This window comes from Tamandua tetradactyla, chromosome 6, assembly GCF_023851605.1.
Source record: "Tamandua tetradactyla isolate mTamTet1 chromosome 6, mTamTet1.pri, whole genome shotgun sequence".
Lineage (NCBI taxonomy): Eukaryota > Metazoa > Chordata > Mammalia > Pilosa > Myrmecophagidae > Tamandua > Tamandua tetradactyla.
The window spans coordinates 182332695-182359438 of NC_135332.1; the positions used below are offsets into that span (position 1 = coordinate 182332695).

General features: G+C 56.4%; 1 protein-coding gene across 1 annotated transcript in view; it reads right to left on the bottom strand.

Annotated features, from left to right (window-relative positions):
* The window catches only part of COL22A1 (collagen type XXII alpha 1 chain), a 259058-nt gene that overhangs the window by 1979 nt on the left and 230335 nt on the right, over positions 1–26744 (bottom strand). Inside the window, exons 51-63 of the mRNA XM_077163316.1 lie at positions 23571–23624; positions 17448–17501; positions 15147–15191; positions 14327–14380; positions 13587–13640; positions 11007–11060; positions 9454–9525; positions 8033–8068; positions 7179–7223; positions 4971–5150; positions 3336–3402; positions 2681–2863; positions 450–527 (exon numbers count right to left, since the gene is read on the bottom strand). Of these exons, the coding sequence (XP_077019431.1) occupies positions 450–527; positions 2681–2863; positions 3336–3402; positions 4971–5150; positions 7179–7223; positions 8033–8068; positions 9454–9525; positions 11007–11060; positions 13587–13640; positions 14327–14380; positions 15147–15191; positions 17448–17501; positions 23571–23624 (976 nt within the window). The remainder of the gene's footprint in view (positions 1–449; positions 528–2680; positions 2864–3335; positions 3403–4970; positions 5151–7178; positions 7224–8032; positions 8069–9453; positions 9526–11006; positions 11061–13586; positions 13641–14326; positions 14381–15146; positions 15192–17447; positions 17502–23570; positions 23625–26744) is intronic.

Consider the following 26744-nt stretch of genomic DNA (forward strand, 5'->3'; position numbering starts at 1 on the left):
TCTTTGTTTAATATCGTCTTATTTTAAAAGCATATGTACTATTACAAGCTAGTTGAAAGTAGGTATCTTCTCTGATCAGAATAACAGCACGTGTCTGTGGTAGGAAATCTGGAAAATCATGAAGGTATAAACAACAAAACTAAAATTACCTATAGGCCCAGCTTTCAGAAATGACCTCAGGTGGGCATGAGTGTGAGAATGAAATAGAAGTAGGAGCCATGAGGGGATGGAGTTCAGTGCTCGGTCACCTCTGTCCCACCCCCAAGTTTACACCTGGTTGCAGGAAGGGCTCAGGCTGCAACCTGGAGACCTTCACACACAGCCAGAGCACGGGACCCACTCATCACGGCTGTGATGCTGGGAGCCCCTCACCTTGGGAGGGTGGGACAGACCTGGCCCCTTCTGGGCAGTGCCAAGTACAACGGGCATCCACAGGTGCATGGTCCTACCTGGGGTGCCGGGGGGCCCCACCTCGCCTCTCAGGCCAACTCCAGGTGCACCTGAGTCTCCTTTGGCTCCTCGCTCACCTGGGGAGGGAAACATGCACTGTAGGTGCAGGGACCTGAGATGACACCCTCTGGAGGCCAGGTCCACCAGGGCCTGCTGCAGAACCCCACGCTCACACATGCTCACTCCACACGCGTGCTCTGTTCATGCACACACACTCACGTGCAGCGATGCACATGTGGACTCAGAATGCATGAGACTCCCTCCTATGCACATTTGCATGTTTAGACACAGATGTCTGTCTACTCGGTTACATGCACACCTAAGCACATTTGCACACTTAGTACTTGCGTGTGCATGCAATGTAAACATGAACACTCACTCAAGCACAGGCAATATCCTCCCCTGGGAGGACATTTGAAATAATATTTGAGGTAGAATTGTACAGATTTGATTAAACTGACTCTCTTAAGATTTTTTAATCTTCACTTTTTTGCCAAGCTATCTAGCATATTTCCTATATGCCACGTATTTTCTTTTGTAATTCAAATTTAAATTCTGCTAGTTCATGGGAATTTTAGACCATTCACATTTATTTTTATAATTATTTCATTTTATCAGAATTCTGGCGTCCTCAGTTGCTTTCTAGGTTTCATGCTTTATAATTGACATTTATTTCGTATCTTTTGTTTTGTGAACACGTTTGGGAGGACTTGGAACACAAAACTTAATGAAGAGCCTTTAAAGTTGGAGACACACTACAGGAAATGCCTGATGAATAATTACTAAATGAGGAGGGCAGGGCACCGGAGAGGAAGATATCAGGGACCTTCACTTCTGACCTCAGCGAGTGGGGGCTGCAGCTGGGACTGCAGTGGGGGTGCCTTTCCCCACCCGGGCCCTCCTTCCCACCAGGAAGGAGAGAATTAGCAGGTTGGCCAGCCTTGGGCTTCAGGCCCCTCTCTCCCTTCCGGACGGGACTGCCTGTCACGAGAGGGCACCCTGCCTGCTTGGCGGCATGTGCTCAGTGAAGCGGGACCGTCCTCACCTTAAAGGAGAGACCTACTGTTAGAGCTGTCCGTATCCAGAGCCACCTGAGTCCAAGTAATCCACCTGAATCCAGGTAAACCATGTGTATTCAGGTAAGTCACCTGTGTCCAGGTAAGTCCCCTGTGTCCAGATAAACCACGTGTGTCCAGATAAACCACGTGTGTCCAGGTAAGTCACCTGTGTCCAGATAAACCATGTGTGTCCAGGTAAGCCACCTGTGTCCAGGTAAGCCACCTGTATCCAGATAAATCACGTGTGTCCAGGTAAGTCATCTGTGTCCAGGTAAGCCATCTGTGTCCAGATAAACCACGTATGTCTAGGTAAGTCATCTGTGTCCAGGTAAGCCATCTGTGTCCAGATAAACCACGTATGTCTAGGTAAGTCATCTGTGTCCAGGTAAGCCATCTGTGTCCAGATAAATCACCTGTGTCCAGGTAAGCCACCTGTATCTAGGTAAGCCACTCCAGTTGAGAGCTGGAGAGTTAGCTACCATTTCTGGCTGCAGCTTTAAAGCCACTTCTTGCAGTTATAAAGCTGGCCATTTACTCTCCACTGGGCTGGTGCTTAAGCGCCTCGATTCTCAGTTAGTTCTGGACTCAGAGAGGAAGAAGAAGGGGTCTGCATCAATCCCTAAGAAACTTCAACAGACATGGAGGGAGAAAAGATAAGTAGGAGGGATCTAATTCAATTTTCCTAACAAAAGCATAATTTTGAAAAAATATCAAGTATGAAAACCACTTAGATGCATGAAAAATTACATGATGTCAAAATGCAGGATGTTACCAGGCTGCAGGGAATGAAAATGGAGTGAAGCACACGTGGACAGCCACAGTGTGCACCGCACTCCCCACGCCCCTCTCCTCACACACGTGGTCAGTTGCAGCGTGCACCACACTCCCCGCGCCCCTCTCCTCACACACGTGGTCAGCCGCGGCGTGCACCGCACACCCATGCCCCTCTCCTCACACACGTGGTCAGCCTCAGCATGCACTGCACACCCTGTGCCCCTCTCCTCACACGTGTGGACAGCCACAGCATGCATCGCACACCCCGCGCCCCTCTCCTCACATGCGTGGTCAGCCGCAGCGTCCACCGCACATTCGCGCCCCTCTCCTCACACGTGTGGTCAGCCACAGTGTGCACCACACACCCCGCATCCTGCTTCTCTGTGGCCTCCGCTCACCTTTGGGGCCTATCGGTCCAGAAGGTCCTTCCAGGCCCCCTTGCCCAGGCTGGCCAGGCTCTCCCATGGGCCCCGCCTGGCCTGGAAGCCCGTCTTTGCCGGGGGCTCCGGGGGGCCCAGGTCTGCCTGGAGGTGCCTTCACGTGTGCTGGGGGCATCTGGGCCAGCAGGTCAGCAAGTCTGGCTGCGGAGCAGGGGGGACGCATTTTGGGAAGGGGGCAAACCTCCAGGACCCGCAGGGTCTGAACTGAGTTGGCCTGTGCTGCACCGCCGGGGGGCAACCAGAGGTCGCACTGCCCAGGGAGCTGACCAGAGGCCCTTCCGCCCAGCGGCCCTCACTGTCCCTGGAGCCCAACCCTGCCGTGGGCAGCCTCAGCTTCCTTGTGCACAGACGGGGCAATGCACTAGGGCGGCCCAGGGCCACACGCGTGGAAAGCCATGTGGGGTGCACATGCGCTCAGCATCCGCAGGCTACCACAGCCGCGGTAGAAGAACTAGAGGGCGGGAGGGGCTCCGGAGCAGCTGTCCTGCAGTGGACGGGTGGAGGTGGGCACCTCCTGGAGCTGCCCTGCCAGAGCACCCGAGGACAGATGCAGGGATGGCCGCCTGCACGGCTGCCCTCCTCCACAGGGCCGCGGGGACGTCCAGCTACTCACCCTCCAGCTGCTGGCTGAGCTCCTCCTGCACCAGGCGCCGTAGGGTGTCGAGGGACGGAGACTCCCCCTGGGAGGAACAGGGATGGGGGTCAGGTCTCCCTGCGCTTCGGGAAGTGGAAGGAGGAGGCCAGACGCACCTCGGGAGTGCATTCCCCGGCCGCCCTTCTTGCACCCTGCAAGCCCTCCTGCTTCCCACAGCCCCGAGGTCTGGCTCCCATCCCTCCCTGCCTGGCTGCAGGACGCCGCTCACAGCGAGCCCCTGACAAGCCCTGCACCTCCCAGCCCTTCTGCTCGGCTGCCCGCCCAGCTCCTGCTCTGTGGCAATGCAGCTGAGCTCGTTGGCCAGAAGACATGCGGCCCCCCCGAGTCACTTGGTGACGGGCGAGTCTCAAGAACTAGAGGGCAGCTCTCGGGCCACCACACTGGACACGTCCCCATGTCGCCTGCCACCTTCCCTGTGGCGTCCTCTCTCCCAGGCGCAGCTCCACTGGCGCCTCCCCGCAGCCCCAGCACCTGGTCTGAGATGGATCCTTGGAAAAGGTCAAGTTACTCCTTCTTTCCTTTCTTTGTCAAGTCTTTTATGGCAGTCCCAGAATTTCCATCGCCACCACATGATGGGGGATTCTGGACGCGGCCCAGGGGCTTCAGAAGCCGGCCCATCCTGCAGCTACCCCTGGACTTGGCCGAGACCAGGCCCTGGCCACACCACCCCTCGGGGAAGCTGAATTTCAGGCTGACCACGGAAGCCAGGTAAGCAACTGAACACTGAGCCCTAGAATCAGATGGCCATGTGGTCCCCTAAGCCTGTGCTCTTAGGGACATGGGGCCCCCAGGGGCCTACAAAGAAGCCATGGGGAGACCAGATGGCCAGGGGACAGTGGGTGGCCAGGGAACAGTGGGTAGCCAGAGGACAGTGGGTGGTTAGGGGACAGGAGGCTACCATGGGGACAGCGGATGGCCAGGGGGTAGTGGGCAGCTAGGGTGACAGCTGGTGGCCAGGAGACAGTGGGTGACCAGGTGACAGCAGGTGGCCAGGGGACAGCAAGCGACTGGGAGACAGTGGGCAGCCAAGGGACAGTGGTTACCACAGCAGAAGGCCAGCTCCTGCCAGTGCTTACACAGGTGAGGCCTGTGAGCCGATGTTAAGAATTCACATGAGAGTTCTGACACTAAAATAAAATATGCTTACACACACGTACACACACACACGTACACACACGTGTGTCTACACACATACACTAAACAAGCCTTGGGAAGAATGCACCTCCGGCAGGCAGACAGAAGAGAGGCCAAACCAGGCAGGAACTGGATGGACAAGCATCCGGGAGCTCAGATTCCCAAGCTTGGAGCCCGAGGAATCATTAAATCTGCGGATTTGCCACCGAGGCTGGGGCAGAACCAAAGAGGAACCTGCTTTTATTTTTCCTTAGATCCCCTCTATGTTGCACACAATTTCACTTAATCATCATGAAAAACCTGTCAGAAGAGGATATTCTCATCCCTTTTGCAGACAAGGAAGGACCGGCTCAGAGAGGTTAAGTAATGTGCCCCAGGCCACACAGCCACTGGCAAGCCAGGAGCTGTGAGCGGGGTCCCAGTGCCCACACTTCCCTGGTTCCCCTCAGGGCCACTTACCCTGAGTCCTGGGAATCCCGGCGGGCCCGGAGGTCCCGGGGGTCCGGTCCGGCCGCTCTCCCCGGGCAGTCCCTGGGGGCCCGTCAGACCTGTGTGGCCTTTGTGACCGGGGATTCCAGGGTCCCCAGGCTGGCCTTTCCCACCGGGAGGACCTCTGTCTCCTTTGATGCCAGGATCTCCCTAGAGAAGGGAAGAGATGCGTCAGCAGGTGTGTGGCTGCAGGTGAGCTGCGCAGGTGGGGCTGGAGTGCAGCAGGAGGGGCCGTGGCCCAGCCCCAGAGCCTTGGGGCGGAGGGATCAGCTACACCATGGCCTCCCAATGGGGCAGGGGGTCGCCTGCCCAGGGGTGTGGGGACTGGCAGGGTTCAGTCTGCAGCCCTGAGTCCCCAGTGCCCAGTGCCCAGGCTCAGTCCACCCGCCCCGAGTCCCCATTGTCCAGGCTCAGTCCACCCGTCCCGAGTTCCCAGTGCCCAGCCCAGTGCCCAGACTCAGTCCACCAGCCCCAAAGTGTCAGCGGGAAGGTCAGGGTGCCCATGTGAGAGAGGCCCCAGGCTCTCAGGGGGCCCTGCACCCCTCCAGCCTCGGAGCTTATCCAGCAGCTCAGGGAAGACCCTGCCTGGGGCCCTTCTCTCCTCATCGCCAGCCCAGGCTTCAGGTGCCAGATCCATGCATTTGGGAACCACAGTAATTCTCGAAGCCAGTCCCAGCCTCCGATGTCTGTGCCACAGGGCAGCTGCCAGCCCTACAAGGCCCTCGGCCAAGGCTGTGATGCGGCGGTCGCTTGGGCAGCCTCAGTGGTGACAGGCCCTTCCCAGCTGCAGCCGAGAGGGGCAGGGGCAGGGGTTGAGCTCGCTGACCCCTGGGAGCCACGGGACAGGAAGCACGTGCTGCCATGCCATTGTGTCCGGCAGACGAGTCCATGCAAACACAGAGCACACGCTGCCTGGAGCACAGCACGCCCTGGGGCTTAGTGAGAGCTGGACCCTCCTTGGCAGGTGCCTGCCCGGCTGTGTGCACAGAGGGTCTCTCTGCAGGGACAAAAGGCCCAGTGCCCTGTAATGGGTGGGGGCTGAGGCTGACAGGCACCAAGGCACATTTTTCACTGCATTCACTTTCATACAATTCACATTGTTTAAAAACTTGTCTATATTGCTTTTATAATGCCAATAAAAAGCTGCAGAATTAGAAAAATGAGTTTAGCCAAATTCAAGCGGCTGTACCCATTTTTCAGGTGCGAAGCCCTTTAGGGGATATGGTGGTCTTACACACAGGGCTCCAAGTATGCGCGTCCTTAGAGTGCCTCCGCGGTGGGGGCTGGTCATACTTCGGACCCCCCAGGACCATGAGGGGAGGCTGTGTAACCCCCGGCTGTGTCCCCTAAACCGCTCAGCAGGAGGAAGGCGTGCTCTGCTTTAGTGGTCAAGGTGTTAGAGAAGAGACCCCGAGCTCTGGTTCCTAGACAGAACTCGAGCCCGTGCTCCCCAGCAACGGCTTGGAGGACTGTGGGCAACACGCCCTGGGGGGACCTCAAATCCTGCTTGGCCACTCCCTGGCCCTGGCGCCCAGGACCTGAGAGCCTGGGGACCCAAGAATGCAAGGCAGGACGCCCGCTCCACCTCCACCTTCCCCAGGCTACAGGAGGGACGCCGCAGCCATCAGCTTGCAAAGAAAGTCGAAAAACGAGACGAAGTCTCTGCAGGCCCGGGGGGGACAAGTGGACGGGGCAGCAGAGGCGGCAGAGGCGGCTGAGCGGCTGGGCAAAGAGACACCGAGGTCAAGCAACCCCCAAGGGCCGGGGCTGGAGCCTCCTCCCCGCCGCTGTGTGAAACGTAAGGAAAGCCTTTCTGAGTACGGCGCCAAGACGCGTCACTCTGGGGAAGTCTGCACCCTCCCCACCGCCACCTCGGGCGACCAACCTGGCACCGGGCAACTGCAGCCACAGGCGGCTGGCACGCGAACAGAGGGACACCTGTCAGTGTGTCTCCATGCCCGCCTTTGAAATTGCAATTGTGAGGATGTTACTCCTTAAAATAACAGCCAAACACAAGGAGAAGAAAAGGAAAGAGGCCACGACACGAGTCCAGCGGCATCGGGGGATAAGCCTCTGTTCCAGGGCCTGGTGAGTTCCCCTGAGAGCCGCAGAAGCTGCTGGGTGGGCCCCACTGGCAGACCCCGGCCGCCCCGGCCCCTGGCTGCTCCCCACACTTACCCTCTCTCCTTGCGACCCTGGCTGTCCAGGTTTCCCGGGGGCACCCTGCAATGGAACCCACAGGGCAGCCGATGACCTTTGACCTGGTCCCTCGGCCCCTCCCGGTGCCCCACAGCGCCGTGTGCAGGGGCCGTCCACGCCTCCCACTCCTGCAGCCGCTCACTGGTGGCACCAGCCCCCTCCTGCTCTCCAGCCTGCAGACTGCCCCTTCCATTCCCCCCACCATGATAACTGGCCCCTGCCATGGCTGGGGACCCCACGTGAATGGGGCTGCCCAAGAGGGAATGAGGGGGGAGTGGGGGCAGGCCTTCTGAAAAAGGCATGGGTGGTCCTCAGGAAAGCTGCCCGCATGTTTCAGGAACTAAAAGGTGGGGAGGGTCATCAGGGCTGAGCGGCCGGATGGTGCCTTGCCCACTGCATGCTGTATGCACCCCTCTGCCAGGGCCGAACCTCTAACTAGAAAGGGCCACGGCTTCTGCCATGGTCTGCACAGGTCACCCTGCTGCGGTATGGCTAGGGACTGCCCGTGAGGAGCCACCAAGACATCCCGGAGAGAGTTGGTGGCGAAAGAGCCAAGTGGGGTCCTGGTGGCAGAGGTGGGGGAGCGGGCCTGGACTTTGCAGAACCTGGGGTCCAAGCTAGCAGGCCACGCCGCCGGCTGACCCGTGGAGCTATGCCAAGATGCCTCCCTCAGGGCTGGAAATGACTCGTGGGCCTGGAGCAAAATCACAGTGTGGCCCCTCGCTCAGACCGCGGCATGGACGTCAAGGTGGCCCCTGGGCAGGGCCGGTATCGTCAGCCCCACGTGCCCACGGGGAGGGCCCCAGGGGAACAGAAGCCCGGGGCGCACTTGCCTCGGTCCCTGCAGCTCCTTTCTCTCCTGATTCTCCCTGGGAAAAGAGCAAAGCGTCAGCCGGGCCGCAGCACCAGCACATGCCACGCACACGCTCACTTCCAAACAGGCACAATCACCCGTTGTGTTTCAGCAAGGGCGGTGGGGATGGTCCTGGTGACCAAGGACACCCCAAGCAGGGGTCTTGGGTCAGCCTGTGCAGGGAAAAGAGACACTGTTGCTGGGTGCAGAGGGCCCAGGCTTGGGCTCCTGGTCAGTGAGTGAGTGGTGACTCCAGCGAAAGGGTCCTGGGACCTCTACGAATGGTCTCGGGGAGGGGCCTCCCAAGGAAGGAGCCCTAAGTCCTCGGTCTGAGCCGCGACCTCTCTGCCTACGGTTCTGCGGCTTGGATGACCTGCTCACGCCCTCCCCAAGCTCCCCGTGCCTTGGTTTCCTCATCTGCATGTCGGCACCCTGCCTGCGTCGCAGGCCTGCATGAGAGTGCAGCGTGCCAGGACGGGGCAGGTGCGGTGTTGAAGGCTGGGCTGGCTGCTTGGTGGGAGCTGATGCTTATTAATAAGGGGACGGACAGGAGGCTTCAGCCTTCAGGGGCAACCGAGCCAACAGCCTCAAGGAAAATACGTGGCCAGAGTCTGGCTCAGGGCCGAGCTGACGGCAAGGTGGATGGGGTCACCCCCTGGACAGGGCCGGGCTGCACTGCAGGGGCCACTGGACAGGACAGAGTTAAACAGGAGGAGGAGGGGCGGGAAGGAAGATGGTCTCTACTCCTGTGAGCTCATGCAACTCCGTCCATCGGCCAGCAGTCCCGGGTGGGCTGTCGTAGACAGAACAGGACAGTAAGCTGTGGCCAGAATGTTTGAGTCCCCAAGCCACTCAGAGGAACCCTGCTCTGCTGGGGAACTGCGGTGAGAAATCCTGTAAGGATCACCCATGGGCTTCATCTGCCTTCTTTGTGGAGTCTGGAGACCTAGACCCCAGCACCAGCTGGAAAGTGAACTTCTGTGTGAGGACCTGCAGCCCCAAGCCCGCTCATCCCTCCCGGCTCCATCAGCACAGCTGACCCACCACAACCACAGGTGCAGTATTTGTAACTGCTGGGTACGTGGGATGGAGGCACCGTTGCTGACCTCTGTACATGGGTCATTCTGTTTAATCTCGCGAGGTAGGTGGTGTGATTACAGTACTGAGGGATCAGCCCCAAGGCCCAGCAAGCCCATGAGCTGCTCCTCAGGTCTCACCGTTAGGGAGCCGGCACTGAGAATCCCACCGGCTGTGACCACGCTTGCGTTTCACCCACGCACTGTGCCGTCTCCCATCATCATGCCCTTCTGACTGGAGCAGATGGACACGAGGACACAGAGGAGAGGGACAGGTGCAGAAGCTGACCTTCACAACTGTGACCACGCTGTGGTCACTGCTTACCGGAGGCCCGCGGGGACCCTGGAAGCCGGGAAGTCCTGGGCTGCCACTTTCTCCCTTGTTTCCTTTCTGGCCCTGCAGAGAGAAAGCAAGACCTTCATTCTCTCAGGGGTCAGGTGCAAACTCAGGCAGGGTCAGGAACTTGTGACCCTTCTGCATTCAAAGGTCATCAGCAGAGGAGAAGGAACGATCCCCTTCCCGCAGTGGCTGGGATGAGGCTGAGAAAGGCATAGGGGTCCCTGACCTGTGGCCAGAGATTGGGAAAGCATGGTGAGTGGGGGCCCTACAGTGGCCAGCAATGGCCAGCGGTCCCTGGTCTAACAGGAAGTGGGGGTCCACCAGGGTGACCCACTGCCTTCATTTCTTTGGGACTGATGGGCAGTGGCTGGGATGAGGCTGCAGGACTTTCAGAGCTACAACCAGGAAAGACGGACTGGTCTGTCCCCCTGCCCTGTGCAATCATCTTCACACCTGGGTGGCCTTCTGAGCAGGCGGCCAGGTTTAGAAAAATACACCAGAGGGCTGGGGTGGGAGACTAGGGCAAACTCTGATATATCCAAACCCTAGAGCCCACCGAATAACTCAATAGCTCTCTCCTCCATCCAAATCCCAAATCCTCCATCCAGCGACCAGGGCCCAGAGCTGCCCCCTCCTTCAACTGCCTCCCCACTTCCCCTCCTTGCACGCCCCACCAGCAGGACAGACATCTTAGACCAAGACGGGTCTCCACTTCTCCCGGTGGCACGCTCCCTGTCCTCTGAGAAGGGCAGGGCAGGCTGGTCAGCCCAACCCTGTCCTTTCATCCTCGGAACATGAAACAACTACCATATACACTCATCTCACATTTTTAGTAGCTTTGTCCCTTTGGGCGTCTAGAGCTGTAAACACAGGGCGCCACGAGCATTGAAGGTGTATTTTACGCTTTGAAATCCATCCTGGGTCCTCTTGCCTTGGCCAATTCTTACCATTCAAACCCCGCATCCTCCATCCATTCCTATATCCTATACTCAAACCCCGCATCCTCCATCCGTTCCTATATATTACACTCAAACCCCGCATCCTCCATCCATTCCTATATCCTATACTCAAACCCCGCATCCTCCATCGTTCCTATATATTACACTCAAACCCCGCATCCTCCATCCATTCCTATATATTACACTCAAACCCCGCATCCTCCATCCATTCCTATATATTACATTCAAACCCCGCATCCTCCATCCATTCCTATATCCTACACTCAAACCCCGCATCCTCCATCCATTCCTATATCCTACACTCAAACCCCGCATCCTCCATCCATTCCTATATCCTACACTCAAACCCCGCATCCTCCATCCGTTCCTATATCCTACACTCAAACCCCGCATCCTCCATCCATTCCTATATACTACACTCAAACCCCACATCCTCCATCCATTCCTATATCCTATACTCAAACCCCACATCCACCCTCCTACTGCTTCCAGGGTCAAAACCAGACAAGCCGTGACGTGAACCACGTACCCCTTCAAAGCCTGCCCCGATCCCCTCACTTCCCAGCTCTAGATACTCACGGGACTTCCTGAAGCACCAGGGTTTCCTGGGGGTCCAGGGGATCCATTCTTACCCTGGAGGAAGGAGCAGAGGGAACAGTTCGGCTGGGGGTCACAGGGCAGGGCAAGGGCGCAGAGAGATTCCAGCTGGGAAGAACCCGCTTTCACTGCTAGACTGTCCTGGGCCACTGAGTGTGTCAGCACGGAGCCTCTTACCCGATGCTTTCCTGCCTGCACACAAGGCTTGTGCGTTCAGCTCACGGACTCCCATGGGGGGCCCTGTCTTGCAGAGTCTCCTCCCTGCCTCAGGACCTCAAAGGCACCGCCTGTGTTTATGTCTCCACCCAGCACGGGGCAGGCACCCCGCCAATCAGAGATGAGGCGCATCACAGAACCCCCACCCACCCCACTCTCAGTCCTTCATCCAAAGCTCTCATGTCCGTAACTCTCCAGTGAGGCATGAGCTCACCAGTATGCCCACCCCGCGGGAGCGCTTTATGGTAAGAGGTGTTAATGGGCTGTGCAATTCCAATGCTCCAGCCCTTTTCTAAGGGCTTTGCAGGAATCACGTCACTGAAATCACCACCACTCCACAAAGGGGAAACCGAGGCACAGAGAGGCCTGAGAAGGACGTGGAGGAGCTGAGGCGTGAACCCAGTGGCACCGACACGGGCGCTCCTGCACCAACCCTCCTTGGGGGCACGGCTGGGCCGTCGAACACAGCTCTCTCCGCGCCTGCACTGGGCACTGACCGTGGGCCTCCCAGTCCAGCCGTGCAGGTGTCACAGGTGAGGAAAGCACGGCAGCTGAGTGGGACCCTGAGCCGTAAGCGCTGGGAACTGCACACGGCCCTGGGTCCCCAAGGCTGCCCTCGCCAAGGGCACCTGCCCCTCATCCCACTGAGTGAAGGCCCAAGGCTGGCTCCCCCCCACGCCCCCCAACCCCCTGTGTCTCTCTAAATGTGTGGGCACCGCGGGGCTGCCGGGAACCCTGTCTGCACTTAAGAAAGCATAAAAAGTCCAGCTGAGGGGGAGCCAATTTGCCAGAGAAATAACCTGGAACTCTGCTCTTGTGTGTTAAAAAAAGAAAAGCATTTGGCAAACTTTTGTTTTTTGCTGGGAACAAATTCCATGTGATATGCCTCAGGATTGATTGGAAAAAAACGGAAAATCACAAAACGCTTTTGGGACCTCTGGCTTCACTGGATGCCCTCTACCTTCCTGACTCTGACATCTGTCCTTGAGCATACAATCCCAGAGTGTGGCTTTCTTTTCCTTCGCGGCACTGGCCCAGGGGTGGAGAGGCGGCTGAGCGCCCTGAGCGAGAGCAGGGATGCAGTGTCGGGGCCGAGCGCCCTGAGCAACAGCAGGGATGCAGTGTCAGGGCTGTGCGGGGCCTACCCTGGCCTGCCCTCCTTCTAGAAGGAGGAAATGGGGTGGACTCAAGGTAGTGGGCAGCTGGACAGTGGGCCACCTGGCCCTGGGGAGTGGATGGACGAGTCACATGAGCGCCCCTCCTCCAGCTCGGGGGTGGCCTGGGGGTGCTGCAGCAGAAGACAGGACCCCTGGCTCACGCCTCTAGGCCTGGCGCTGCCCACTCTTGCACAGGCCTGTGTCCCTGACCCGAATCCCGCATCGCTAGCACCCTGCACCCCCAGTGCTGCCAGCTCGGGGCGGCGCTGGGATGAGCGGCAGAGGCCCCAAGGCGAGGTGGCAGGAACGAAGTCCACCCGGCAAGTCCTCAGGACACGGAGCACTCTAAGGCACCGGCCGCACCCCCTCAGCAGGACCCCCAGGGCCGCAAACGGCAGCGGCCTTGGCAGGGCGAGAATGCCGGGTTTGGAGTCTGAAAGTCCTGTTTCAATCCCACCAACCCTCCCACCAGCTGTGCCGGGCGGAGCTGGGAAAGCAGCGCGCGGGGCTCACAGGTCGAACCCCTCAGCCGTTTGTTTCACTTTTCACTCAAAACATGCACATGCAAGCACACAAAATAAGCAAGTTGTAAAAAAAATGTTCTGTGCATGTCTTTTGGTTGTATTGGGGAAAAAAAAACAGAAAAAAAAAAACATAGACAAGCTGCTGTTATCAGTGAATCCCGCTGGGGTAAGGGGCGGGCGGGAGTGTGGGGAAGGGAAGTCAGATCCTCTCCGGTCTCTTCCCTCTGCCCCATGTCCCACTCACAGCACCCGAGCAGCACGGCGCTGCAGGCAGCCGCGAGGTGGGATCCAGGTGACGAGGGCAAACGTAAGCCTTCCTCTTTGCACAGCACCAGACACATAAATACTGTATCACCTTCTTTCCCCACATCCTCCCCAGGCAGCCCTCAGATAAGGGAAGGGTTTTCCCAGGTGCAGGAAGGCTGGGGCAGCCGCAACCCACCGGAGCTGCTAAGCAGGGCCCCAGAGCCCCAGGGAATTGCCCGCTAGGAAGGGGTGGGCTCCAGAGAGGAGTCTGGGGGTGTGTAAGGGGCACGATGGGGCTCAGGGCAGTGGCCATTGACCAGCTGCGAAGGCACAGTGCCATTCCTAAAGCACACAGGCTGTGCCTGCTGACCAGCCGCGGTGGGGAAACAAGGAGCCAATCATGCTAAAGCAAAACTCACCGGAAGGCCCCTCAGTCCCTGGGGGCCCTGCGGTCCTGTGGGTCCAGCGTCACCCTGGAACAGAGAGGGTCACGTGATTACAGAATAATGCTGGACACACGGTTCTAATGAGGGGACTCAACGCTGCCAATTCACAGCCGAGAGAACCACTGAGCTTTCACCATTGGTGGGCAGTGTTTGCAAACAGAGATTCCACGTTCACGAGGATTCATCCCTTCATTTGTGTCTTCGCTTCTTTCCTTGCTTAGGAGCAGGCCTGAGGAGGTGCCACCAGGACTAACAGAAATACCCGGAAAAGGAAAACACTCTGGAACCCTTCCCCGCTTCACCGAGCAGGACCCAGGAAGAACCCTCACCTGAGCGTGCACAGTGAGGGACGCCCCGTGCACGGCACCCTCCTGCCCGCGGGTGGCGGCTCCAGGCCCATCTTCGGAGCTGCCAAGAGCCTCCTGACATGGCCACAGTTCGGCCCACTTATGGCTGAAAACCTGGGCGCCTGCGTGTGCCTGTGCACAGCAACGCTGCAGCCAGAGGGACCCTCTCATGTTTGAGTCACGGCCAAGATGGGGGCCTGGGCACGGCCTGGCGCCCTCAGCCAGTCCCGCAGGGATGCTCGGTCTCCTTCCCTGAGCCCCTGGGGGGCACGCTGCCCAGCACCGCCCTCCCTGCCACCCACACTGCCCTGGGCTCCAGTGCCTGGGGTCCTGCCTGCCCCACCCCGCCCCTGACCCCACACTTACATCTTTCCCTGGAGGCCCTTCCCGGCCGGGGGGTCCCACGGCGCCAGGTCCACCCTAAGGGAGAGGCGGCGGTGAGCGCTCGGCGGGTTCAGGCTTGCCCGGGGCGGGGGGGGTCAACGGCCACACGGCAAGGGCAAGGGTCGGGAGCGGCTGCATCCGCCAGCAGAGGCCAGGGCGACGCCAAGGTGCCCCCGTCCTGAGTCGCCACCTCCCACCGCCCAGGCCGGGCTGCAGCTCCTCAGCGTCCTGAGCCCCCTTCCCTGGCACTGGGAAGGCACAGAAGTGGGGCCGAGGAGCCCAGGTGGGGTTGCCCTCTGGGCAGGAGCTGCCGCTCCTCTGCGTGGAGCCCAGGCATGGGGACAAGCCCTCTGGGCTTCTAACCCTCAGGGGAGGCACCCTGAGCCCACAGGCCAGGTCAGTCTCACGTCAACCACAGAGCAGCACCTGACTGCAGACAACCTGGCCAAACTGGTCTCAGTGTCTGTGAGCCTCGGGACAATCCAGAAGAGCTGGACCACGGGGTAGGGCTGCCCCTTGTCCCCAGTGCTGGACCTCCCTGCCGGTCTTGGGGACGGTGCCACCACCAGTCACAGAGCCCAGGACCCTGGTCTAGAGCCCCCTGCTCAGCCTCCCTGGGTGACCTCCAGGCCCTGCTCAGCCTCCCTGGGTGAGCTCCAGGCCCTGCTCAGCCTCCCTGGGTGACCTCAAGGCCCTGCTCAGCCTCCGTGGGTGACCTCCAGGCCCTGCTCAGCCTCCCTGGGTGACCTCCAGGCCCTGCTCAGCCTCCCTGGGTGACCTCCAAAGTGGGACATTCACTTACCCGGGGCCCAGGTGCACCAGCATCGCCGGTGTGTCCCTTGAAGCCCTGGAGGAAAGAGGAGGAAGTTGTTCTGCCAAAGAGCAGTGACGAGTGCAGGGAAGGGCAGTGGTCTGGACGGGTCCAGGAGACCCCTCCCTGTCTCCTGACAGGGGCCCAGGGGCAGCATGGGGGCAGTCTTCTGCTAAAGACACCATCATCCCATCTTAGTTCCTCCCTTAAAGAGGGGAGGAGAGAAGAGGGATGGAGAGAAGGAAGGAGGGAGGGAAAGAGGGGAGGGGAGGACGGAGGGAAGGAGGGAGGGAAAGAGGGGAGGGGGAGGGAAGGGAAGAGGGAGCAGGGAGGGAGCTATTACTGTGCCCACTTCAGAGGAAGCAGCAGAGGTTCGGAAGGCGCCCACATGAATGACCAAGTGAAGGCTGGACCAGATGCGCCTCTCTTTAAACCCGCACCCTTCTTTTCAGCTGGGGGACCCCCCTGCTGGTCTCCACCTGGCCCTGCACTGGAGCAGGACCCTCCCAGCTCCCAGCTGAAAGATGAGCCGGGGCCCCAGGTGGTCCCAGCAGACCTCTGCTCAGAGGACAGGAGGCCCTCCTGGTCCACAGGCCTGGGGCCGCCTCAGAAGCACCACCACTAATCCTGGTTGAGGGTCCCTCCAGGGGCGGGTTCCCATTTTCAGGTCTCCCGGTGCAATCAGGTGAAAGCAAGGAATTTTAGGAAAAAAAGGAAAGTTAATTTTTGCGTTTTATTTCCTCCTTATTGAGCATGTGCCACATGATTTATTGATTTTTAAGAAAAACAACATTATGGAAATAGAACTCTCATCTGATCTGCTACTTCTTGTCAGATAACTGGATCTGGGGATAGTCATTATATTTTTTTCCAGAAACTTATTGAAAGAATTGTGCAAACACCCTCAAAGTTATGAATGAGTAAAGCACTTAGCTAGAAAACTCAACAACCCTAAAATATATTGAGTTCATTCTTATAAGAAAAGTCATCTGTGTCTAGTTACATGTATAATGGCTAGGGAGCTAGATACACATTTAGATATAAACATGTGGGAATTCATAAAGATGTATTTTTCATAGATAGAAAGACGGACTAGAAATAAAGACAAGAATGTTGATGGAGCTTTGCCTGTCGTAGAATCACGTGCAAGGCTACTTTCTTCTCTCTACTGCCAGCCTTTTTCATCACCATCCTCATGACGACGCACTGACATGGATTACGTGTATAACTGAGGAAATCCTTTAGTTATGGAAAATGTTCACAAGTAAAAGTGCGGGCAGTGCAACAGAGGCTCAGGGGCAAGAGTTCTTGCCTGCTGAGCTGGAGACCCGGGTCAATTCTTGGAGCCTGCCCATGCCAAAACCAAAACTAAAAGTAAGACTCATTTTTAGGTTCCACTGTCCAGGGAAAGATAATTAAAATTATAGTAAAAGGGACAGAAAAACTAGCTCCACGCTGCGGCCCCGCACACTCTCAGGACGTCGCCGGCCCGTCCAGGTGGGGCACTCAGGGCGGCTGCCAAGCCTTACACTGTGGGTCCTGCATATACACTCTATACTCACAGGTGTGCCCTGCACACACTCCGCACTCACAGGTAGGCTCTGCACACTCTCTGCACTCACAGGTGTGTCCTGCACACACTCTGCACTCACAGGTGGGCCCTGCACACTCTCTGCACTCATAGGTGGGCCCCGCACACACTTTGCACTTACAGGTGGGCCCTGCACACATGCTCTACACTCACAGGTGGGCCCCACACTCACAGGTGGGCCCCGCACACTCTCTGCACTCACAGGTGGGCCTTGCACACACTGCACTCACAGCTGTATCCTGCACACATTCCACACTCACAGGTGGGCCCTGCACACTCTATGCACTCACAGGTGAGCTCTGGGCACTCTGCACTTATAGGTGAGCCCTGCACACTCTCTGCACTCACAGGTGGGCCCTGCACAGTCTTCTGCACTCACAGGTGGGCTCTGGACACTCTGCACTTACAGGTGGGCCCTGCACACACTCCACACTCACAGTTGGGCCCTGCACACTCTCTGCACTCACAGGTGGTCCCCGCACACACTCCGCACTTACAGGTGGGCCCTGCACACTCCACACTCACAGTTGGGCCCTGCACACACTCCACACTCACAGGTGGGCCCTGCACACACTCCACACTCACAGGTGGGCCCTGCACACACTCCACACTTACAGGTGAGCCCTGCACCCACTCCGCACTTACAGGTGAGCCCTGCACACTCCACACTCACAGGTGGGTCCTGCACACTCTACACTTACAGGTGGGCCTCGAGCGCCCTCGGGTCCTGGCAGCCCCGGCTCTCCTGCTTTGCCCTGAGAGTAAAAGAGAGAAGAAGAGGAGTTTGAGCACGTTTTTAGGACTCCATTCCATGCTGTCTGGGCTTCCTGTTGTTCTACTGAAACACGCTGGCCTCTGTCCGTCTAACCCCCCTCCCCGTCCCCTGGTTCTTCAGCCCATTTCAGTCCATGCAGATAAGCACCGTACAGATAAAACCAGGGGTTTGCCAGTACCAGTCACACAGGTCCCCTCCCTGAAGCTGTCCACAAGCTCCTTCTCTCCGGGAAATGTTCTGGTCTGGGTGAGAAATGAGCTGTGCCTCCCAGTTACAAATAAGTTTACACCAAGCACTTCAAGGCAGCTATCAACTATTGCACTTTGCAAATGGGGACATTGAGGCTCCAGGAGCAATATTTTTACTGAGCTGGGAAATGGCAAACAAGTCCATGGGTGCTCTTCTCACCCACTGACAGGAAGTGCAGGAATCATGCATCCTTTTCCCCACCCCACCCTCTCTCAACCAGAGAGAAGTTACTGGGGACTCTAGCATGAGATAATGACCTTCAGTGGCGCAGTTCGGCATTGGCCTGGGTAGAACCTGGGCACAAACAAAGCAGGTGACAAGGGGAGTGTGCTGAACATCCCTTTACACAGCGGCATTTTATTCAGTGATAAAAAGAAGCGGGCTACCAAGCCATGAAAGACAAGGAAGGAATTGTGAGCCTCGAGCTAAGTGAAAGAAGCCTGACCGAAAAGGCAACCCACCTTATGACTCCACCTAAGCTACATCCTAAAAAGGAAAACACTACAGAGACAATGAAAAGACCAGTGGCTGGCCGGGGCTCGAGGCAGGGCTGACGGGCAGGGGAACATGGGGGTCGGGGGTCTGGGCTGCAGTGAAACTATTCTGTATGATCCTGGATCGGACGATACGTGATGTTACACATTTGTCAAAACCCACAGAATTACACAAAGCAAAGAGCGAATCTTAATATGGCCTTTAGTTAATAATGTACCCATACCTGCCCTTCAGCAGTAACACATGTACCATGCGAATGCAAGATGTCAAAGAGAGGGGAAGCAGTCTCTTCAACAAATGGTGCTGGGCAAAGTGGATTTCTGTTTAAGACAAACGAAGGTGAACCTCTACTTCACAACTTATACACAAACGAGCTCAGGATGAAGCAAAGGCCTAAATAGAAGGGGCAGGAATAGAAAACTTCTAGAAGAAAATAGGCAAGCATCTTCAGGACCTCCAGTGGGACAACAGTTTCCTACCCTTCACACCCAGAGCACAAGCAACAAAAGAAAAAATTAGATAAATAGAATCTCAACAAAATTAAAAAACTTTTGTCCTTCAAAGGACTTTATCATGAAAGTAAAATGACAACCTACAGAACAGGAGGCAATATTTGGAAAGTACATATCCGAAAAAGGTTTAATATTAAGATTATAGAGTGAAATCCTTCAACTCAAAAACAAGAAAACAGACAAAAACAACTTTAAGTGGGCACAAGACTTGAATAGACATTTCAAGGAATGACACACAATGATGCACAAATGGCCAAAGGCACATGAAAAGATGCATCCCATTAGTCATTAAGAAAACGCAAATCAAAACCACAATGAGATACCATTTCACACCCACTAGAATTGCTACAAGAATGCAAAGTTGCAAGAGTTGGAGAGGATGTGAAGAAATGGGAATACTCATTCATTGCTGGTGGGAATACAAAACAGGGCAGCCGCTGTGGAAGACTGTTTCCCAGCTCCGTAGAGAGCGTGGGATTGCCAGATGACCCAGCAAACCCACGGCTATGTATAGACTCAGAAGACTTGAAAGCAGGGTCTGGGACAGCCATTTGCACAACGATGTTCATAGCTGTGCTATTCACACTTGCCAAAAGATGAAAGAAGCCCAAGTGTTCAATGGTCAACGGACGGACAAAAAAAATGTGGTATCTGCCCACAGAGGACTATTACTCAGCTGTAAAAAGTGAAGCAGTCCTGACGCATGCGGCGACATGGGTGGGCGGGGGGCGGAGGGGCGTGGGGTGGGTGGAGGGGCGTGGGGGGGCGGAGGGGCGTGGGGGGGCGGAGGGGCGTGGGGGGGCGGAGGGGCGAGGCCGGGCAGAGGTAGGGGGGCGGATGGGACGTCCGGCGCACGGTAAGATCGACAGCCACGTTCTGCATCCGTCCTCGCTGTGAGCTGAGGACAAGCTCACTCCCCACATTTGTCCTACTCGGTCCACAGTTTACAAACTTGGAGGGTGAAATGGGGTTCTGCGGGGGGCGGGGGGAAGAAGGAAAAGGAGCACCAATTAATTTAGGGGAAAAATTACACAAAGAAGATGGAGCTCAAAGGTGCTTCTTTCTTCTCCTTGAATAGGAAGGGCTGGCTCAGGCCATGAAGCCAGAAAGGGTTTGTGCCCCAGCTTTTCCCCCGTCCAGCTGTGTGGTCTTGCGGCAACATCACCCTTCCTTGAATCTGTTTCTCGGCTGTAAATTCGGGCCGACCTCCCGGTCAGGTCCTTTGCTGTCTAGGTGTTAGGGTGTAAGTTCCTGGTGTCTGCTCATAGTCACGTGTGAGGGCATTGCAGGCCCACGTTTCCAGAAGAAAATAAGAGCCAGCAACTCTTAAGGGTTGTCCATGTGCCAGGCGCAAGTTGACTGCTCTACACCATTAGGTCGATTAAGCGTCATGGCAACCCCATGAAGGAGGCACTATTATTATCCCTCCTGTGTTAAACTGAGGCACAGGGAGGTTAAGCCATCTGCTCAAGGTCACACAGCTGGAGTTCTTATGCAGTCACGTTGGCTTCAGAATCTCTGAACTTCATCCCTACACTATAATTCATGCTCACGTGTCTCGATAAAAATTAAGCGACCAACAACTTGAAACAATATTTATGTATCTATGCATTCATCCATGCACCCTCCATCCCCCACCCAGCCATCCCCCACCCCCGTCCATCCCCCAGCCATCCCTCACCCAGCCATCCCCCACCACCGTCCATTCCCCAGCCATCCCCCAGCCATCCCCCACTGCCCGTCCATCCCCCAGCCATCCCTCACCCAGCCATCCCCCACCCCCGTCCATCCCTCAGCCATCCCTCACCCAGCCATCCCCCACCCCCAGCCATCCCCCAGCCACCCCCCACCTAGCCATCCCCCATCCCCTGTCCATCCTCCATCCATCCATCCATCCATCTATCCATCCATCCATCCATGTACTTATCTGTCTTTCTGTCTGTGCCATTCTGTATGTCTGTCTCGTCTATCCTCCACATACAAAGCTTGTGGTGCAGGTCAACATGACATGACCCCTACTACCTCTGGCAGATGCTCCTGCTTCCCCATCACGTGTCATCGGCTCACGTGTGACGGCATCTGCCCCCTTTGTTGGCAGCTTCTGTGCAGGCTTCAGGGTAAACTGACCATGAGGACACTCCCCGGCCTTGGGAGACCGCTGGCCTGCAGACCCAGGAGGCCCAGCGTCCAGGGGTGAATGCCTCCAGGAGTGGCCTCAACTGGCAACACTGAAGCTGGTGAGTAATTACCCCAGCCTCTTGTCCCCACGGGGCAGGCGGGAGGGACCCTGTGCTCCCCGCAGCTTCTCAGGAGCCCTGGAGAGGTCCCCCATGAGCCCACCTTTCAGTGGTTCTCCTCTTTCCCTGCCTGTCCCCCCCTCCTCAGCGCTTCCTGGTATCACTTCCCAAGCACGTTGCTTGCATCCCAATCCATTCTTGAGTCTGCTTAAGGGGACCCCCGGCTCTGCCCATCCCCATGAAAACTTCTCCACACAGAGTAACACAGCAGCGAGACGGCAGTATCCTGAGCTCCAGGATATCCCCACCCGGTGGCTCAGGCGGAAGCTCCCAGGTGGGCGGCTGAGGGAGGACCACCCCTCTACTCCTGCACAGACCTGCCTACCCTGCAGGCCTGGGGCCAGGACGGCAGGACACCAGGCCCAGGTGGAAGCATCCCTGGGTGCCACACCCCTGGACCTACAGGCTCCCGCTGGTGGTCAGGACCCAGGTGTCAGCTGCTTCACTGACCTCCTGCGTGACCACCTGACCTCTCTGTGCCTCGGTTTCCTTAGCAGTGATGCTGGAACCTACGCCCCTTAGGGGTCTCCTGCGAGTCTGTCAGAATGGAACGAAGTGCTGGCCAGTTTTCCTGGCGAGGGGAGCGCCCAGCAGCTCAGCACGGTCACCCGGCAGCTCTGCGCGCCCCTGTCCCACTTCCCACGCTTTACAAAGAGCTGCCACCCGCCCCCAGCGGCTCTGCTCTGAGCAAGAGCCTTGCCCTCTGCTCGCCCACTGAAAGCGCTTTCTTTCCCTCGCAGCGGTAGATTTCGCTTTCAGCATCTGGCCAACAGGATAAAATGATAAACAAGGCGCTTCTGGCAAGTTACATAAGATTGAGGGTGAATCATAATAGTTTATGACCAAACAAATTGAACAGAGAGTAAGATTCCCTGTAGAAACTTTTATGGATTCCACTTACAGATTCTAAAGCATTGTTCACCATACCAGGAGTTAAAACTGCGGTAATCGGAAAAAATGACTTAGTAAAATAATTGATAGACAAGTCCGAGGCATTTAACAAATCTTTCTTCTCACTTGATTCTCCAGCAGCTCTGGCAAATTGATGCTACGATTTTCATCCCATTTAAAAGGAAACTGAAGCTCAGAGGTGCTTTTTCACTCACCCCAGGTCCCAAAGTTTGAAGGAGTAGAATGAACATCTGAAGCCAGTTTTTAAATAATAATAATATTATAAGATAAATATTCTATGTAATCATATTTATAACTTAATTTGGTGAATAAATAAGACATATTTACAGCTCCAAATTTTTAAAAAATAGCAATAAAATAAAATACCATGGGATAAAAAGTTGTCGTCACATCCTTACATTCTGTCTGCTCAGAATCATCTCCCCACCCCAGCTGACAGCTGTTTTACTACTCAGTGTAGTCTCCTGAGCTCCTTTTCATAAACGCTACAACAAATAGCCCCATTTTTAGACAAAGTAGGGCTGAAGCTGCCCACTGCTTGCGCCACAGATTTTCCCTTCCCCCCGCGAGCTGGTGAAGCCGCCGACCAGCCATCGAGGTGCCTCCCCTGCCGGCAGCCGGGTGGCCGGGCCAGGCCAAGAGAACCAGGGCTCTGGGCAGGCGGCCACTCTCCGAGCTGTCTTTGGCTGCACTGGGCCTGCAGGGCACCACAGAGCCACTGTCCCGGGCAGGCAGCCCCTGAGGGCAGGAGGTTTTGAGGTCCCAGAGCGGGTCCTGGGAAGCCTGCCCATGCACCCACAAACCGCGTGTGGGGCAAGCCACCACTCAGGCCCCTCCCGGCCCGGGCAGGACAGACAGCAAAGTCCCATGCTGGGCCCAGCTGACAGGCACCCCGGCCAGCACAACGGGCCTCAGCGGGCCAGACTCTTGCCAGGCGTCCAGCGCCCTTCACAGAGACACCGGAGCGCTAGCCACGAGGCTGTGGCCCTGGGGCCATGCAGATGGACTTCCTTAGATAAGGCCAGGTTCAGGCGTAAGGTGGGCCTGGCGGCCTTCAAGGCAGGGCGGAGAGGCCAGGCTGCCACGGGGAGGAGAAGGGCCCGTGAAGATGGAGCCAGGAACGAGGGCTGCTGGAGACAGAGCGGACACTGCCGTTGTGGGGCCACATGCCAAGAAATCCCAAGGATTGCAACACACACCGAAGCCAGGAGAGGGGCTGGAGCAGGGCTTGGCTTCCGAGCCCCAGCCCCGAGCTCAGACGCCTTCACCTGTTAGCTTAGGACACCAGCTCACAGCACTTCATCTTGGCAACCACAGAAACCCACAACAGGCAGGAAAACACGAATGCAGCCAGGGCCCTGGGCCCAGGCCCGACCTCAGCTACTTCTCCCTGAACACTCAGGGACTCAGCCTCCTGAGCCGCAACAGGGACAGAAGTGTTTGCCTTGTGGGTTGTTGGGAGAAGTCAACAAAATAAGGCTTAGAGGACAATTATAATCGTGTCTGGTCCCAGCAACTGCTCAACATGGGTGCAGAATCGAGAAATGGCTGTTTTGGTTCAGGGAGTGATAAGCAGCTACTTACTGGCTCTCCGGGGGGTCCTGGTTTTCCATCTCTGCCCTCTTTGCCTTCTTCTCCCTGCAAGAGAAATGCAAATAGGTTGCCAGGTCCAGGGTGCTGTCTCTTCACCGAGTTCGCAGCAGCTACATTCACCATTAGCAGCTACGTGGGTGCTTCATCACACAGAAGAATGGGCCCGACTTCCTGGCTCCTTCCAGCATGAGGGCCACGGCTGCAGCCCTGGTTGCAGCACCCAGCGCGCAGAGCGGAAGCAAGAAGCTGCCTTATCTTTACGGCTGCTGGGTGCGGCAAAGCCCTGCTGGACCTTATCCATGGAGCCAGCTCTGTGCGGCGGGGCCTCAAGTGTGACTAACGAGGAGGAGGGACGAACGAGGGAGGGGACGGCAAATGACCGCACAGGAGCCCTCAGCCACGAGGGCCCCCGTGCCGCAGGAAGGGTTACATCCAGGTTGGAGAAGCCCATGAACATTTTAGGTTCCTTTCCATGAGCCCCTACCCGTTCCCTGCCCACTGCTGGCCAGCTCCCCCTCTAGACAGGGGCTCCTGCCCCACATCCACCTGGGACACAGCATCAGGAGTCTCTGAAGAGGAGACAGTTCAGGCCAGTGGTCAGCCCAGGCTTCTGCCCTGGACCCACCTAGACCATGTCCTGGGCAAGGAGTGGCAAGGAAGAGGCACAGGTCCGGCCCAGCAGGGAGAAGGCCGTGAGCCCTCTGCAACCTCGGGCCCCAACTAGAGACAATGTGCCCACCTGGCTCTCTCGCGTGGCGGGGTGGCGTCCGTGCTTCCGACACGACCAGCGTGGGCACCAGATGCCAGGCACGGCTGCTGGCATGGCTGCTGGACCCGCGTGGCTCTTTGTCGGGGCCTCCGACATCGTGCCTCGGCCCGGCAGGACCCTGAGACCGGTCACTGCAACATGCTGACCTGCCCGGGGCTGACAGCAGCTCAGCAGAGCTGAGACAGCCTCAGATGAAGCAGCTGGGCTGTCTGGCCCTCGTTCCAATTAAAACTGTGACTCAGAAACCACCTCCCCAAGCTTGGGGAAGGGCGGGGTGGAGGGTGGGCAGAGTGAGGACGGGCAGAGCAACGCAGGGCCACGCTCGCAGGGCAGACATGGGTCAGCTGGCAGAGGAACTGCTTCGGAGAGGGCTGCACAGGCCTGGACACGTGGGCCACCGCCGAATAATCGGAGGCATATGCTGGCTTTCTTAGAGAGAAAGGCTGCCCCCTGCTAACTGCACATTGCGAACAATCCTTTAAGACTGCAGAGACTCAGGAAAATCACAGCTACTGTGCAGACTGAGGATTTCACGATGCAAAACGGTAGCTACAGCTGTTACGGGAAGGTCTTTCTAGCACAGGCCAGGAGCAGAGTTCCACCCAACGCATGCACGATATTGTTAATTCCCACGGAAGCTGAGGTTGGTGCTCCAGAAATGTTGGCAAAAGCCACTGCATCTTCCAGCCCTCACAGCTCCTAGCAGTGATTCCTAGCAGTGATTTATAAATATCCCATCAGTTAAGTTACCCTATTCTACTTTGTCATTTTGCAGGGCACTTCTCCTGCCTGACCTATCTCAACTCCTTGAACGTACGACTCTTGAATACCCATGCGGAGGGTGAGAGCATAGCCTGACAACTGCCAAGCCCTCATCCCTGTTACATTCCTGAATCTGGCAAATCAGTTTGTTTACTGAATAAATAAATGAAGGAATATTAGGGAAGGTGGCTGCTCAACCCTCTGTGTACAAGTAGAAATGTGATGACCAGCTGAAATAGGCATGCAGAAGCAAAAGAAAGTGAGACTAGAAGAGCCTGTCTGAAGCTGGGGTCCAGAGCATTCTGGAAGTGATGCCTGGGCTTAGAGCAAAAGAATCAAAAGTATCCGCTATCGGAAGAAATGTGGAGAGGGTATCCCGGGCAATTCGAAGTGCATGTGCAAAGGCCCTGGGGCCTAGATGGAAACCAAGCATGGGGAGAAATGCCTAGAGGTGTGCTCTAGGAGCCAAAACGCAAAGGTGCATGGTAGAGGGTGGGTGTGGGTGAGAGGTTCTCGCAGCAGGCACAGGCCAACCCTCAGGCAACCAAGGATTCATTCTCAGTAGAGAAGGCCAACGGGCCCTGACACAAGCACACTCAAGAGTTCATTCCTGCTGAGAAGGATGGAATAGAAATTACATAAACAGACTTGTGGAAAGTGATTTTGCAGTATGTACCAAGAGCCTTAAGATTTTACTCTAAGTAAACCCACTTTCGGGGGTCACCATAAAGATGATCTGATATGTATGCAGAATTTTTCACTGCAGGTTTTTAAAAAATAAACCTAAGATTCATGAGGCAACAGAAGAATTATATATATTTTCATGAAGTTGCTGGACAGTAAAGTTTATGTGTGTAAAATGCATGCTTGTAAAGTTTATGTATCAATATATGTTATTCTATGTAAAATGAAGAACCTTTAATGCCCACATGGAAAATGAAAGATGTTCATACTACATTAATCAATTGATAGGCAGGTAAATAAAGCTATAGATAGATAAAAGTCCAACTCTGTAAGTGAAATCATTGCCCTCCACCCTGTGTGGGACATGCCATCCAGGGGTGAAAGTCTCCCTGGCAACGTAGGAGATGACTCCCAGGATGAGCCACGCCCTGGCACCGTGGGATCAACATTTCCACCCTGATCAAAAGGGGTAAAGAAGTGTAACTAACAAAGTCTCAGTGGCGGAGACAGTTCAAATGGAGTCGAGAGGCTACTCTGGAGGTCACTTGCACACATGGCCCAGCCACATATCACTATTCACCATGATTTGCCAACCCCCAACTAAAACCATTCCTGCCAACCCTACAGAGCACCTAGGGTGTTAGGTAAGATCATACAAAGGTTCCATGTGCTAAGTTTATTGTCCAGAAACCTACAACCTCCAGGTGGCTCCTAGGCCAGGTAAGTCCTGATCAGGGCCCAGCCTCTCGGAACATCACCTAGTTCCGTTCCCTTTTCCGTATCATGGACAGCCCTTCCAACATGACAAAGGTGGAATGGGCACAGCCCAAATCCCCTAAAGAGTGGGAGAAGGATCAAAGGAGAAGGAGTTCTACAGAGAAGTTAAGATTTAACAAATGAGCATGAGAGCTGGGTCATTACGTTGATTTTTCTTTTAGTCCCCAGTGTCC